This window comes from Ambystoma mexicanum, chromosome 2q, assembly GCF_040938575.1.
Source record: "Ambystoma mexicanum isolate Mex_15411 chromosome 2q, UKY_AmexF1_1, whole genome shotgun sequence".
Lineage (NCBI taxonomy): Eukaryota > Metazoa > Chordata > Amphibia > Caudata > Ambystomatidae > Ambystoma > Ambystoma mexicanum.
This window is the reverse complement of record NC_090924.1, coordinates 821,941,704-821,956,288: the sequence shown is the minus strand read 5'-3', so window position 1 is coordinate 821,956,288 and position 14,585 is coordinate 821,941,704. Positions and strand designations below refer to the sequence as shown.

General features: G+C 46.8%; 1 protein-coding gene across 1 annotated transcript in view; it reads right to left on the bottom strand.

The window, feature by feature from the left end:
- The window catches only part of CUL2 (cullin 2), a 1,882,542-nt gene that overhangs the window by 1,292,614 nt on the left and 575,343 nt on the right, over positions 1–14,585 (bottom strand). Inside the window, exon 6 of the mRNA XM_069648039.1 lies at positions 5,981–6,086. Coding sequence (XP_069504140.1) covers positions 5,981–6,086 — 106 coding nt within the window. The remainder of the gene's footprint in view (positions 1–5,980; positions 6,087–14,585) is intronic.

Sequence of the window (14,585 nt, the reverse complement as noted above, 5' to 3'; positions counted from 1 at the left end):
ACGCATCCCGTGGCCGCCTTGCCTGTGCCAAGCACCCCGGCAACCGGAATACCACGTTTTACCACGACCGCGAAATAAAGGGTAATACCTTTGACCGGAAAACTCTGCGGCTGGTTTCTTCCCTGGCAGTGCAACGACCTTCATCTTTCCTCCAAGTCGAGATCTTCTCTTCCCCTGGACGACGCCGAGGCTTGCACCCGCTGCCAGGAACAACTGCCACCGCTGGAGGATCCTTCCCACTTAAGGTACTGTGTTCTGCCTGGCTTCCCTTGCGACTGTAAGGGGTAGATTTAGCCCCTGACTTTCGAACCTGGGTTAGCCTGGGACACCCTGGCTAAACTTTCTGAGCCTCTCTAAACTCTTTTCAAACTCTCTGCAAGACTTTCAAAGCCTAGTGTAACTGTGTGATCTTGGGCGCATTTGTGCTCTGCTCTCTCTAAGAGTGGGCCCAGCCTATGGACTTTGGCTCACAAGTGACTTTTGCTCTTCTGCCTTGCTAAAAGTGTTCCTAAATCTTAGTGTGGTGTACCTTCACATATTCTGTCTTTTTTCCCTCCCTTCTTCATGAACCTATTGGAATGCCATCTATAGTTAAGCGCTCACCTCTGTTTGGAAATAAGTGGTGTTAACTAAGAATTGTCTGATAAGGAATAAGGGTTGTATATATTATAATAGTAACTGTGTTTAGAGTGTTTTACAATAAGAGTGCTGGAGTGTTTCAAACAGTGTGTTTTTAAATAAATGATATACTTTGATACCAAAGCTCTGGTCAGTGTTTGCTTGTGCTATTGTGTCTGAGTGCCTATTGTGTATTATTTGCATACTGCCCAACTCTTCTTGAGGGAAGTCTGACTGCTCAGCCACAGCTACCAGGTAAATCTGGGTGGTACAGACTGCTACCAAGTGGGTTTACTGCTAACACCTGTAGTCCTAAATCTTTTGCAGTGTTCCCAAAGGGAACTGCACAGGTTTCTGCCTAACAAGGAGCACTGCAGGATCAGTGGGAAAACTGCTCTGAAATTGAGCAAATTATATGCATGTAGCACAGTCAGCCCCCATACTTATCCACCAAAGATCTGACTATAAGCAGAAAGCAGTTCAATCATCCCAGTCAACTTTGGAATTGTAGTGCACTTCTATCTGTCAGACCTATATTTGACTCGTGGCAAGTAAGAAATTGTGTGCTGCGTATGCATTGCGGCAGGACAGAAGAAGGACATGAGAAAACTGTGTAGTTCCTATTGGTAATAGAAACTCCCGTCCCCTGCACACCATTCAAGAGTGGAAAGAAAATTGCCTGAATTGCAGTCAATGCAACAACGTGCAAAAAGGTCCGACAATCAGGCATCCATACACAGGACAGAAAATCACCCTACAACATTATGCAACATGCGAGAAAAAATGCGTAATATATGGACTAATCTGTCCTTGTGGCAAATATTACGTTGGACAAACCATTAGACGTGCAAAAGATCGCATCTCAGAACAAAAATCGAACATCAGGACTGGAAATATAAAATCACCTGTTGCATGACACTTTAAAGAGCAACACCATACAATTTCACAATTGAAATTTGTAATCCTGGAGGTAATCACAAGACCAGCTAGAGGAGGTAATCTGGAACAAATACTAACGCGCAGAGAAATGTTCTGGGTCCACAAGTTAGATGCTCTGGAACCCAGAGGAATGAATGAAGAATACAGTGAGTTCATTCCTATGAAGGGAGGTTGACTTAGCATCACCACACAGGGATAAAGCAGGCGATTTACAGGAACATTCATAACCATAAAAATGGAGGCTGTGGTATAAATTACATCACAGAGAAAGCAATGTTGAAGAGCTTAATTGAATGTAAAAGCAACACTAATGTAAATTACATTGTGATTTGGTGGAAAGACTATCTAAATTTTTCAAATTGTGGATAACCCAAATGCAACATCACGAACTAAACATGCAGATATCGGTCCCTAGTTAAAAACAGGGGAGATAGACTTAAACCCAAGCAAATTACTATGAGAATCATGAGCAGTGGCCTCAAATTGAATTGTTTTATTAAGATACGATCATCTTTTCCGTGTAAATTGTACATATGCAGTAAATGCAGTTGTAACTACGATCTCCAGAATGCACAGTCGTTATAGGAAGAGATCACACTCTACTACATTGTGAATAGAAGGAGCGATCGGATATTAAGCATAAAGCGTAATTCAAACTACGATTCCCATAATTCCTAAGAGTCAGGTGACTAGATCACATGATAATATAGGGTCTAGTTGCTAGGTAACGGGTTGACTTGGAGTGAGCAGGAAGGAGGAGAAACAAGCTCAAGAACGGCAGAGCACTTAACTCAGGTACAGCAGAGATCTTTCCTACTGGGGTAACAACTCGAATAATGAACATGCTGAACACAGCGTTGACTTGATTATGTAACACGCTCAATATAACGCTAACAGACAACATTTTGATTAGGTAGATACATTCACAGCGACCCGGCGACACAATAGGAAACAGCACAGAGGAAAGAAACGTACGCGGCTGCAAACAGTCACCGTTCCAGGTAAAAACGTAATGTTAACTATGAAATTAAAATCACTCTTACATGAAAATGCCATATAGTGCGCTAACTCGAGCGATTGTTAATACACAGGGAGGAAACTTGAATTGACCACGACATACTTCCATATACCCTGAATGGGACTCTGTGTCAAGCTCAAACCGTGCCAAGATTCCATACTGAAAACTTGATTGGAAATGTGAAATTTGGAAGAAGCTTTTTCACCATTAAACGGAGAGTAGAGGAATACACAGGTACAACTCTGCATTATTTAGAGCTAAAGACAACTTTTCATTGCCTCATCAAATTAATAATACATATATTATATTATTCACAGATAATTATAAACGAATTGGGAACTGCAAAAAGACGGCATTTCCATCATCTCACAATGGAATAGTTGCCACTGAAAAATCCTGAAGATATACTCACTATCAAAAAAAAGGGGATGTTGTTCTCATTCCACATTGAAGTATCATTTTGAAATTATTATGAATAATTGTTGAAATTAGTGACTACTGTACTAGTTAGCAGTAAGTCATTGCTCCTGAAGAAGAGAGGCAAATCTCTCGAAACGCGTCGAGCTCATTACTATCCCCCCTTTTTTAGAAATTTGTGTAGAAATTTACTTTAGAAACCTATTTTTTTAACAGTCTTGACTCCCTTGAATCTGTTAGAAATTCGTATCAATTCTTCTGAATTTTGTTGAATTTGTTGAAAGAAATTACTTTTGGTTATTTGTTGAATTACAATGGTTTGAGGGAATTGAACTCAAAAGAAAAAACAATATTTTGTACAATTTTGATAAATATCTTTAGTAAAAAAACGAATACCTTCAAGGTGAAAATTTGTTGATTGAACTTTGTTTTCAATGTTTGTTTACGTTGATTGTGGCGAAATAACTTCTTGAAAGAGTGATATATCGAATATTTGAAAATATTGAGATTTGTTTTGAACATTTTCTTTCCACTCTTGAATGCAGGAGACGGGAGTTTCTATTACCAATAGGAACTACACATTTTTCTCATGTCTTTCTTGACTTTTTGATACCAGAGTCATTCTTTTCTCCCCAGCACCCAGAAAAAACTGATTTGTATAAGGGTCAATGGACTAGAAAAAACAAAAAATACTTAAAGTATTGTACATAGAAAATACACATAAGATAGGGTGTGCTTTCCCTACTTTCTTCTTTTTTGGGTCAGAAGAAGGACACAGATGCTGTGATGACCTTTCCAGAAAGGTTTATTAAATAATAAGAAAAATGCCTCTCTCTCCTATCGCTATGGGATATTACCTGCATATTTAAATAACTAAGGTGCTCGTCAGTCGTCAGGAAATGTCCAAACAAAGGAATCGGCTGTCCCAAAACTAATCCAAACTGGCCCTACCAATATTCAAACTAACTAAGATCAGGAGAATGACTCCCCTTCTCCAGATGAGGCAGTGTTCTGCTTTAATTTTAAACTTTCTCTTAATATACTATTTTGCTTTCGTCTATGGTCGCCTTCTGTATGCCGGCTTTTAACTCCTTTAGAGTCTTTGGGTTTTCTCCTTATCTTTAGGGGTTGCTCTCCAGGTGTCTTTTTGTGAGCTTGGTTTGGTCCCTTGATCCAAGCTGTTAGGCCCGAGTAGGGTACCCTTTTTGCGTGACTACTGTTTCCATATTTTAGTTATTGCTTATCCAGTTAACATTCATCTTGTCTGGACTTCATACTCTCCTTTATCTAATACACTCCACTTGGTCAGTTTTGAACGCTGGAATATTTTCCACTCTTCCCAGGGTAGTCGTATTGCACTTTTTAGTAATCTCTTTCTCATGTTTAATTATAATCTTCATTTCAGTATTCTTACTGTTCAAGTTAATTAACTTTGCATTTCAGACTTCATCATTTCAATGGGGCGAGTTTCTCCCATCCCAAAACTACTATTCCCATTCGCCCTCCCAGTCCTCTCATCATCCCAAATACCTCTTATCATAAAGAGAGGTATAATGGGGTGAAAATGGATAGAAGCGCTTAGGTGTTTAATTCTAATTGTTCCGAAGCTAAGTAGATTGGACAGCTGCATACCTGTGAAAGTAGAGAGTGACCCCTAAATCTCTCCACATTAGAAATTAAATAGACACACTTTGTAGGTTATGCACTTGTCCTTTCCATTAGTCCAACACGCAACTATTAATGATTTTTTCAAAAAAGTAATTTTTGTTGCAATTTATTGATTGCGTGACTGTTCACTACTGCCGACACGTGTTTCGACCTGTGATTGTTTTCAAGGCATTACATGTATATCTTTCTCATCTATTGTCCTGTCAGAGGACTCGTGTGTTCCCCTGATTCAAACTGAAAAGCAGCGTTTTCAAATATGTTGATGTGTTTCATTAGATAATCCTAGATGTCTGGATGATTTCCATCAGCGTCTAAATAAACTTAAATTCCCCCGATACAGAGTGTTGTCATGTTTGGGTTATGGCGTTTCGCATGGCAAGCTACCCCTCTTATCACAGATGAGCGACTTTGGGGCCTGTACTCGCTCGAGACCTTCTCTCTCATCTGGTTTCTCCGTCGGTTAGTTCTCACGGGTGCTGGTCTATCGCTATGTTCATTTGGCATTCTGGTGTTCCTACGGGCAGTCAGTACAGTGGCTGATACCTCAGCGAGTTGGTTTCAGCGTAGTTAGCTGGACAGCCTGCCCACCACGTCTTTGTGGTCATGCCACCAACGGGTTATGGTCTTCCGTACTTTCGTTTTTCACTGATTCTACATGCTGACTCTCCACCGTCTGCAGTGCTCGTTCAGAGCAAAGTCTGAGAGACAGAGAGTCGGAGTCTCTCTCTCTGAGTCTCTCTCTCTCGAGCAGTGTTCGAGAGAGAGAGAAAGAGAGAAAGAGAGAGAGAGAGAGAGAGAGAAGAGAGAGAGAGAAAGAGAGAGAAAGAGAGAGAGAGAAAGAGAGAGAGAGAAAGAGAAAGAGAAAGAGAAAGAGAAAGAGAAAGAGAAAGAGAAAGAGAAAGAGAAAGAGAGAGAGAGAGAGAGAAAGAGAGAAAGAGAGAAAGAGAGAAAGAGAGAAAGAGAGAAAGAGAGAGAGAGAGAGAGAGAGAGAGAGAGAGAGAGAGAGAGAGAGAGAGAGAGAGAGAGAGAGAGAGAGAGAGAGGCCCCTAGGTAGGGTCTTGTGGAGCGGACGCACCTCCCTAGCCGCAAGCAGAAGTGACAAATTCCTTCGATTCATCACAATATGCAGAATTGAGGTGGCAAATGACTTTTTATAGCATCTAGTAGCTTGCCTGTGCAATAGAGTTATATTAAGCAACATGGTTTAACATGTAAAACTTTACCCTGATGAAATCGAAGCTCCCCTAAGACATCCAGGTGCAAGGCAAAATGTAGCACACATCTTAATTTAAGCATTCAGTAAGCATTTGAAGAACCTACCTCTCCTATTTCCATTAGTGGTTCACTGTTGTCTACACTCCCATACCCATACTGAAGATCAGCTTCTGTTAGTTTATTCTTCTTTATGAACTGTGTATTAAGATACCTGTGAACACAAATGAACAAAGAAAAGAACATTAATAATGGACACACAAATCAATTGCAAATAAATAAGCCAGACATACTCATGATGCCATACCCATGTGGGTGTTATATTTGTTTGCTTTATGTATTTTGTGATCTTTGTTTTATTTGTTTAGTGTTGGCAAATTGTTCTACTTTGTTCAAATGGTGCTTGTTGGGATGACAAACCTTTGTATAGTTGTGGGCGTTGGCTGGATCCGGGGGTCCAAAAATTGGCAGTTCTGCCTGTTAATGTTTAGTCATAGTCCATTCTTTAAGTTTTTAGTGCATGTGCTTTTTTTTAATATTATTGGTGTAGCTAACCAACAGTGGCAATTTGTGCCAGACGTGTTAAAAAAACACACAAACAGGCCAGTTTGGCCAGAATTGGTGAGTGCAAACAGCCGACGTGCGTTTCAACCGAAGTCTTTCTCAAAGCTGTGATTAGTGAAGTGAGTGATGAGACATGTGAGAGAGTGGTACATGGCGCAATGACATTAAGAAATTGTATGGGACAGTTGTTCAAAGTTGAGATTTTGGTTCATCCAAAATAACGTTTTTTGTGCATCAAGTCAATGTAGTCATCATAACAGTTAAGATCAATAGTACATTAATTGCATTGTACATGGTGACGGTGAGTTGTGGTGATAAGAAAGTACATTCAGCATGACATTCATCATTTGAAGAAACAAGTATTTCAGATCATTAACAGCATGAGTTATGAGTTCAATGAAGAGAGACATTGTACCAAGGGAGAGGTGGGGGGGAGGGGGGAGGAGAAGGTTAGAAGGTTGTTAGTGCCAAAATGCGGCCATGCCTGATGCTGGGCTAAAGAGCAAGTTGACGGAAGGGGTAATAAGGCTTACCAGAGGTGAAGTGGCACCAGACTCGTGGTAGAGTTAGCAGCTTGTCCCCCATGGTCCGGGTGCCAGGTTGAGGCTGGTTAGCCTAGTCTGTGAAGAGTCAGAGGAGCTGATTGAGCTATAGTGCCAGAAAGCTCAAATTGAGATTCATGCATGTGGGGTCAGGAATGACCAGGTAGGTCTGTTGGGCGGATGCTAGCTATCAGGAGGTTCGTGGGATGGTGGGTGGAGGAGCACGTAACCGCATGAGGCTACCCAGCCTCAACCTGGCACCCGGACCAGGTGGGACCAGCTGCTAACTCTACCACGAGTCTGCTGCCACTTCACCTCTGGCAAGCCTTACTACCCCTTCCGTCAACTTTCTCTTTACCCCAACATCAATCATGGCCACATTCTGGCACTAACAACCTTCTAACCTTCTCTCCCCCCACCACTCCCTTGGCACAATGTCTCTCTTCATTGAACTCATAACTCATGCTGTTAATGATCTCAAATACTTGTGTCTTCAAATGATGAATGTCATGCTGAATGTACTTTACCACCACAACTCACCGTCACCACATACAATGCAATTAATGTACTATTTTTATTTTTTTATTTTATTGTAACATTAGTTTTAATACAAAAAGAAAAACTTAAGTTACAGTTCATCCAACCATAAAATATAAAACAATATCTTCTGATTAATTCTTTCAAGACTTCACACCTATTATGATTGTCCTTTTACTTCGCTTGAATTGAGACTTTACTGCTCCTTATTATTTAGCATCAGGGCATCCAAATGTACTATTGATCTTTACTGTTATAATAACTACATTGACTTGATGCACAAAAAACATGTTCTTTTTGATGAACCAAAATCTCGACATTGAACAACTGTCCCATACAATTTCTTAACAATGTCACTGCGCTGTGTACCACTCTCTCACATGTCTCATCACTCACTTCAGTAATCACAGCCTTGAGAAAGACTTTGGTTGAAACGCGCGTCGGCTGTTTGCACTCACCAATTCTGGCCAAACTGGCCTGTTTGTGTGTTTTTTTAACACGTCTGGCACTAATTGCCACATTGACTGTTGGTTAGCTACACCAATAATATTTAAAAAACCACATGCACTAAAAATTTAAAGACTGGACTATGACTAAATATTAACAGGCAGAAGTGCCAATTTTTGGACCCACAGATCCAGCCAGCGCCCACAACTATACAAAGGTTTGTCATCCCAACAAGCATCAATATTTGGGAACCTCAGAGTTGGTCCCCAGACAAACCATGATCCAGGCTGCAAGCTAAACCTTACCCACTATTAGGAGGTGCGCAGGGGACCGGGAGTCCCAACCCCAATAACTCCAACCCTTCTGAAACATTTGTTCAAATGGTATTTGGGCTGATAAAATAAAGAACTGAACAGAAATTAACATAACAGTAATGTCTATCAGTGACCCTACTTCAGTCCCAAGAACATCACTGATCAATTTCCTTACTAGTGGAGTATTATATTTTACTATGTTGAAGAAGAGCAAAAAGCTATTGCGGTGATCTTGCAATGGATAAGCAAAAAGCAGAAAACATTTGCAGAACATTTCTGGTCGATGGTTAATGGGATATAATCCTACAAAAAACATTGAAAACCGCAGCCAGCTTAAAAAAGCGCAAATTTGTTCACAGTGGAATAAATTTACAATCCATAGATTGAAATGTAATTTAATGTAGGTGGTCTTGTATAGTGGCCTGCTGTCACTATTGGTGGCGTCGCTGTGAAAGGATTGATAGGGTCTCAATCACTATTAAAACACAGGAAATTCCCATTTTAATATATCTTCACACAAATGAGCATTTACTGATAACAGATAAAGTTATGTAATTGCAATCTGCCTTACTACTCCCTTCACTCCCTTCAACTAATCCAAATTAGGACTGCAAGACTTATCCTTGGCCCCACGCCTAGGGACCACATCTCTTCAGCCCCAAAATCTCACCACTGGCTCCCAGTTGCTGCAAGGATCAAGTTCAGGACCTTCTGCATCATCCACAAGGCATTCTGGGGCCTGGGACTCCAGTACATCCACCTTTCTCTCCCTAAATATCTTTAGGCTAGATCCCTTGGGTCTTCTAGCTCCAACTCTCTGCAGATCAGACGCTTTTCAAAGCAGAGAGTGGGAGGGTAGATCTCTCTCCTCCGCAGGTGTCTCCCACTGGAATGTCCTCCCTGCCCCTCTCAGACTTGAGCCGGATCTCCTTAAGTTCTGGAAGCTTCTCAAGACCTTCCTTTTCTCTTCCTCCTCCCCCCCCCCTCCCACTCCCCTGCTAATGTCCCAGTGTGTCGCTTGACTGACTGGTTACTTCAGATTCTTACAGGCCACCATGCCCTCCTCATCTAGACTACCTACCCCTGCCCTTTGTCTCCCCTGACCCTACCCCACTCCCCTCAACCAACACTTGCCCTTCTCCGCCCCCTCCCCCCAGCCTGGCTGGGCCTGCACCCCTTGAGCCCTTCCAGCCCCTTACTTCACACTTAGCATGTAGACCTTCCTTCCACTGCACACTCTGCATTCCCAGGCTCTGTTCACCTGGGCTCTTGCTATCCCATGGGCCCTTCCGCCCTGACCTGCACTTCTTGTTACTGGACTTGCACGATCCGAATGTCACAAGGCCTAGTAGGACTGTTTTTGTCATCCCTGTTCCCTCCCCCGTCCTGTCTTGTTACGCATTGAAACGCATTGTATATAGGCGCATTTTAAATACCCAATAAGTACAAAATAAAAAATACATCGATGAGAAATCAAACCATTTTTACCAAAATATACACAAAGGAACAAGTTACTTACCTGTAACTGTTGTTCTCCAGCATGGGTCTGGCATGGATTCACATGCTCATGAATATTCCCCGTTGTCAGGCTGGGAATCCTCGGTAAAGAAAAAAAATCCGTATCAGTTTCGTTTCTGATCCGTCTTTCTCAGTAGTAACCAATCACTGGTCTCTGGGTCATACTGCCCCCAGCCAATGACTGCCCTCTCCCTAAGCCCCGCCCATGGCAGCCATCTTCAGATTTGGTAGCACATAAAGTGGCAGTATGACCAAGTGAAGAGCGGCAGAGGGGTAGGAGGGAGGGTTCGCATGTGAATCCATGCCAGACCCATGCTGGAGAACAACAGTTACAGGTAAGTAACTTGTTCCTTCTCCAGCTTGGGGTCTGGCATGGATTCACATGCTCATGAATATAAGTATACATAGCAGTACACACATGCACAACCACGGGGGGTGGCAAAAGGCTCAACATTAAGCAATACATAAACTCAACATTAAGCAACTCTTACCACCTCACCAGGCCCACCTTCAGGCGAACAGGTTGGCCAGCACTGCTTGGCCGACCCTGGACTCCTCCCTGGAGTCCCGATCGACACTGTAGAATCTCGTGAAGGTGTGCGTCGACCTCCACGTATCAGCCCTGCAGATGTCCAGCAGGGGCACACCAGACAAGAACGCCGTGGTAGCAGCGATCGCTCTGGTCGAAAGGGCTCTCTGGCGGCCGGACAAAGGTCGGTTTGCCAACCGATGACAGTACATGACGCAGCCAGAGAGCCACCTGGAAATGGAAGTCTTCGAGAGAGCCTTCCCATGGTTCACAGGTCCGAAGTTCACAAACAGCTGTTATGTCTTCCGAAAACTCTTTGTTCGGTCCTCGTAGAACTTCAGCACTCTAGCTACATCCAGCGAGTGCAAAGTCCTCTCGGCCGGCGCCGAAGACGACGGGAAGAAAACTGGCAACACCAAGGGCTCGTTGAGGTGGAAGTCTGACGGCACCTTGGAAATGAAGGAGGGGTCCGTCCTCAGCACCACCCTCGTGTCATGAAAAATCAAGTATGGCGGCTTGCAGGATAGGGCCTGGATCTCTCCCACTCGTCGTGCGAAGGTGATGGCCACAAGAAAAAACAGTTTTCCACGACAGGAACTTCAACGGTGCAGAGTGCATAGGCTTGAATGGAGCTCCCATGAACCTGGACAGCACCACGTTGAGCTCCCACGCCGGGACTGGAGCTTTCACCGGCGGGAACAATCTGAACAGTCCCTTCATAAATTCCTTCACCAGGCGATGAGACCACAAGGACGGCCGTCCTGTAGTTCTGGTGTATCGGGAGATCGCTGCCAAATGTATCTTGATGGAGGCGTGTCCAACCTTGGCCAGCGACAGCAGGTACGGTAACATTTGAGGGGCCGTAATCCGTAGAGGGTTAATCCTCTGTGCCTTGCACCAGAAAGAGAACCTCTTCCACTTATGTCCGTAGCACTTGAGAGTTCAGGACGCCCTGGCCTTTGCAAGAACCTCTCTGCACTCAGCCGGGATATTGTACCCTCCAAACACTAGTGCTGCAGGAGCCAGGCCTGCAAGTTCAGCGACTCCGGGTCGTGATAAAGGATGGAGCTTCCTTCTCTGTGGAGACGCTGACAGGGCCAGAAGGTCCGGGAACCAGATCTGTCTCGGCCACGACGGTGCGACGAGGATCAACCTGCACCGGGACCTCTTGAGTTGGTTGATGAGACGGAGCAGCAACGGCAACGGAGGGAATGCATACAGGAACAGGCCATCTCAGGGGGAACGAGAAAGCATCGCCCATGCTCCTCGGCTGGGGAAACCTGCTGGCACACCTCTGGCACTTGGAGTTCGTCGCCGTTGCGAACAGGTCGATCTGGGGTTAGCCCCATCGTCGGAAAAGCCGATCCACCTGATCCTGGCGTAGTTCCCACTCGTGGCACGAGCGCAGCTCCCTGCTGAGTGAGTCGGCGATGGTGTCTTTTATTCCTGCCAGATGAAAAGGAACCAGAAACATCCCCTGGGCGACGGCCCAGTGCCACAGATCCTGGGCCTCCTTGGATAGGGCTGGGGATCTGGTGCCTCCCTGCTTCCGGATGTAGAACATCGTGGTGGTGTTGTCGGTGAAAATCCTCACCACCTTTCCCTTGAGGGACGGGAGGAACGACTTGAGTGCCCAGAACACGGCTCTGAGCTCTAGAATGTTGATGTGGAGAGGCCTCTCCTCCAGGAGCCACAGGCCTCTTGTGTGGAGAAGACCGGTGTGCACGCCCCCTCCTTCCAGGGAGGCGTCCGTCGTCACCATCTCCTGATATGCCGGGTCCTGAAAGTCCGTGCCTGCCGTGAGGTGTGCACGGGTGCCCCACCACCGAATCGCTCGACGGAAGACCTCGTTGAGCGGAATCTGGTCTTCGAAGCTGCCCGCCGTCTGAATCCAGCGGGCGTCGAGGAACTCCTGTAGAGGACGCATCCGTAGTCTGCACAGGCGTACTAGGTAGATGCATGAGGACATCGTTCCGAGGAGGGACTTGATGGACCTCACCTTGGCCACGTCCGTGGCTAGCAGGCGCTGCACCTTGTCCAAGATGGCTTTCGTCTTCTCCTCCGACGGTGACGCCAATCGCTGCACTGTATCGAGCTTTGCTCCCAGAAACAGTGCCACCTCCGACGGGACCAGGTGGGATTCGGGATAGTTGATGGAGAATCCCAACTCCGTGAGTAGGCGGACGGTCCGCGCCGTGTGCTCGACGGAGAGTTCTCTTGTCTTTGCGCGGATGAGCCAATCGTCCAGGTGGATCCCCTGCAGGCGCAGCCGCGCCGCCACCAGTGCTAGGCACTTGGTGAACACCCAAGGTGCCGACTTCAATCCGAAAGGCAGAGCTCTGAATTGGTAGTGACGTCCCTCGACTACGAATCTGTTTAACTGACATAGGTCCAGGAAGGGGTGCCAACCGCCTGTCTTTTCTGACTAGGAAGTACCTTAAGTATACTCCGGAGCCCCGTAGCCTCCTGGGGACCGGCTCGATGGCACCTTTCTTGAGCATCGCCTTTACCTCCAACAGCAGTTGAGGGACGTGGTTTTTCTTCCTGGCCACGGGTGGAAAGAGGGGGCACTTCTTTTGGAATTCGAGCGTGTGCCCACGGGCCAGGGCATCGAGCACCCAACGGTTGGTGGAGATGGACTCCCACACGCTGACGAACCTCGTCAGCTGGCCTCCCACCGGGGTGCTTCGGTGGGGGCCCGACGCTACGGCCTGTTCAGTCCTGCTTGGAAGTGGCCTTGCCGCCTTGGCTTCCTTGACGACGGCGCCGAGAACCTCCTTGCTTGCCGTGACCTCTGTAGGCCTCCTGGGACGAGGAGCGGGCCGCCTGATGGTATGTAGAGGGGCCACCGCTGGATCCTTTGGAGGCCCCCTGTCTGCCTCCGGCCCTCCGAAAGGGCCGTCGTTGCTGAAGGACCCCCAGGGTTTGGGCCGTTTCTGAGTCGGTCTTGATGGCCTGCAAAGACTCATCCACTGTCTTCCCAAACAGGTTGTTGCCGTCCAACGGCATATCCAAGACTTCGGACTTCCGTCAGGATGTTCAGACCGTCGCCATGAGCCATCCTCGTCGTCGAAGGCAAACTTCATTGCCCAATTGGCGAAAACCGGTATCGGCAATGTCCGTTGCCACCTTTATGGCGTGGTCCGACACCACCTCACCTTCCTGCAGAATCTCTAGGGCCTCCGCCCACTTGTCGTCTGGTAGGAAGTCCAGCAGAGGAGCTATCTTGTACCAAAGCTCCCTGTCGTAACAGGCCACAATCGCAAAGGCGTTGACCGCCTTAATCGTCGTCGCCGCCGACAAAATGACCCGCCGTCCCATGGCGTCCAATTTCTTTCCCTCGCCGTCTGGTGGGGAAGCGGAGGTTGAGACAGATGCCCCTGCCGCCTTCTGCTTGGCTGCTGCCGACACGACGGAATACAGCGTCGGCTGAGCCATGAGGCACAAGGGGGCAGCGTCGGGGACCCGGGCAGGCGTCGTGGAGGGGTTCTTCAGGACGGCAAGCCCCTCGTCCCAGATATCGTCGAGGAACGGTATCGCAAGCACCGTTTTCCTCTTGGCCTCTCGCCGTTGATAGAGGAAGCCTTCCTTTTTCTGTTCCTCTGGGCAGAGCTGAAGAGCTCGGATGCCCTGGCGATCATGGCGTGAAAGGAGACCATTTCGTCGGCCGGTGAAGCCCGAAGGGGTGGAGATGGAAGGTCCATTCCGTCATCACCACCGTCGTCGTCATCCGTCCCCGTGGTCACATCCGTCGCTGTGTCCTCTCCGGGTTCCAGCGATGGGATGAAGGTTCCACGGGTTGTGTGGGCATGAAAGGCGGGGGTGGATTAACTCTCCTCTGCTTGCTCGGAGGGCTTTCTGATGGGCCTGGTTCTGGAACGTCCGTCGGGGCTCGTGCTAACCTCGTCCTTATCTCCGTACATAAGGATTTGATTGTCATCAAAATGGCCGTCGAGCTGTCCTGAGGCTCAGGTAATTGCTGCGACAGGAGGGAAGGCTGCCCCTCCACTGGGGCCTCAGCGCCACCGTCTCTTTCTTCGATCACATCATCAGGATCTCTCCCGTAGGATCGTACCTTCTCGAAACCTTCCGTCGAGACTCTTCACGGCTTCCACCAGTTCCACCTCAGAGGCTGAATCCGTGTCTGTAATGGCCACCGCCCCCCGCCCCTCTTTTTCCACCGGGGTCTTCACGGGGGTCTTTTCGATGGGTAGAAAAGAGGACTCCCTCCGCGGAGGCAGGGAGACTCTTAGCCCCGAGTT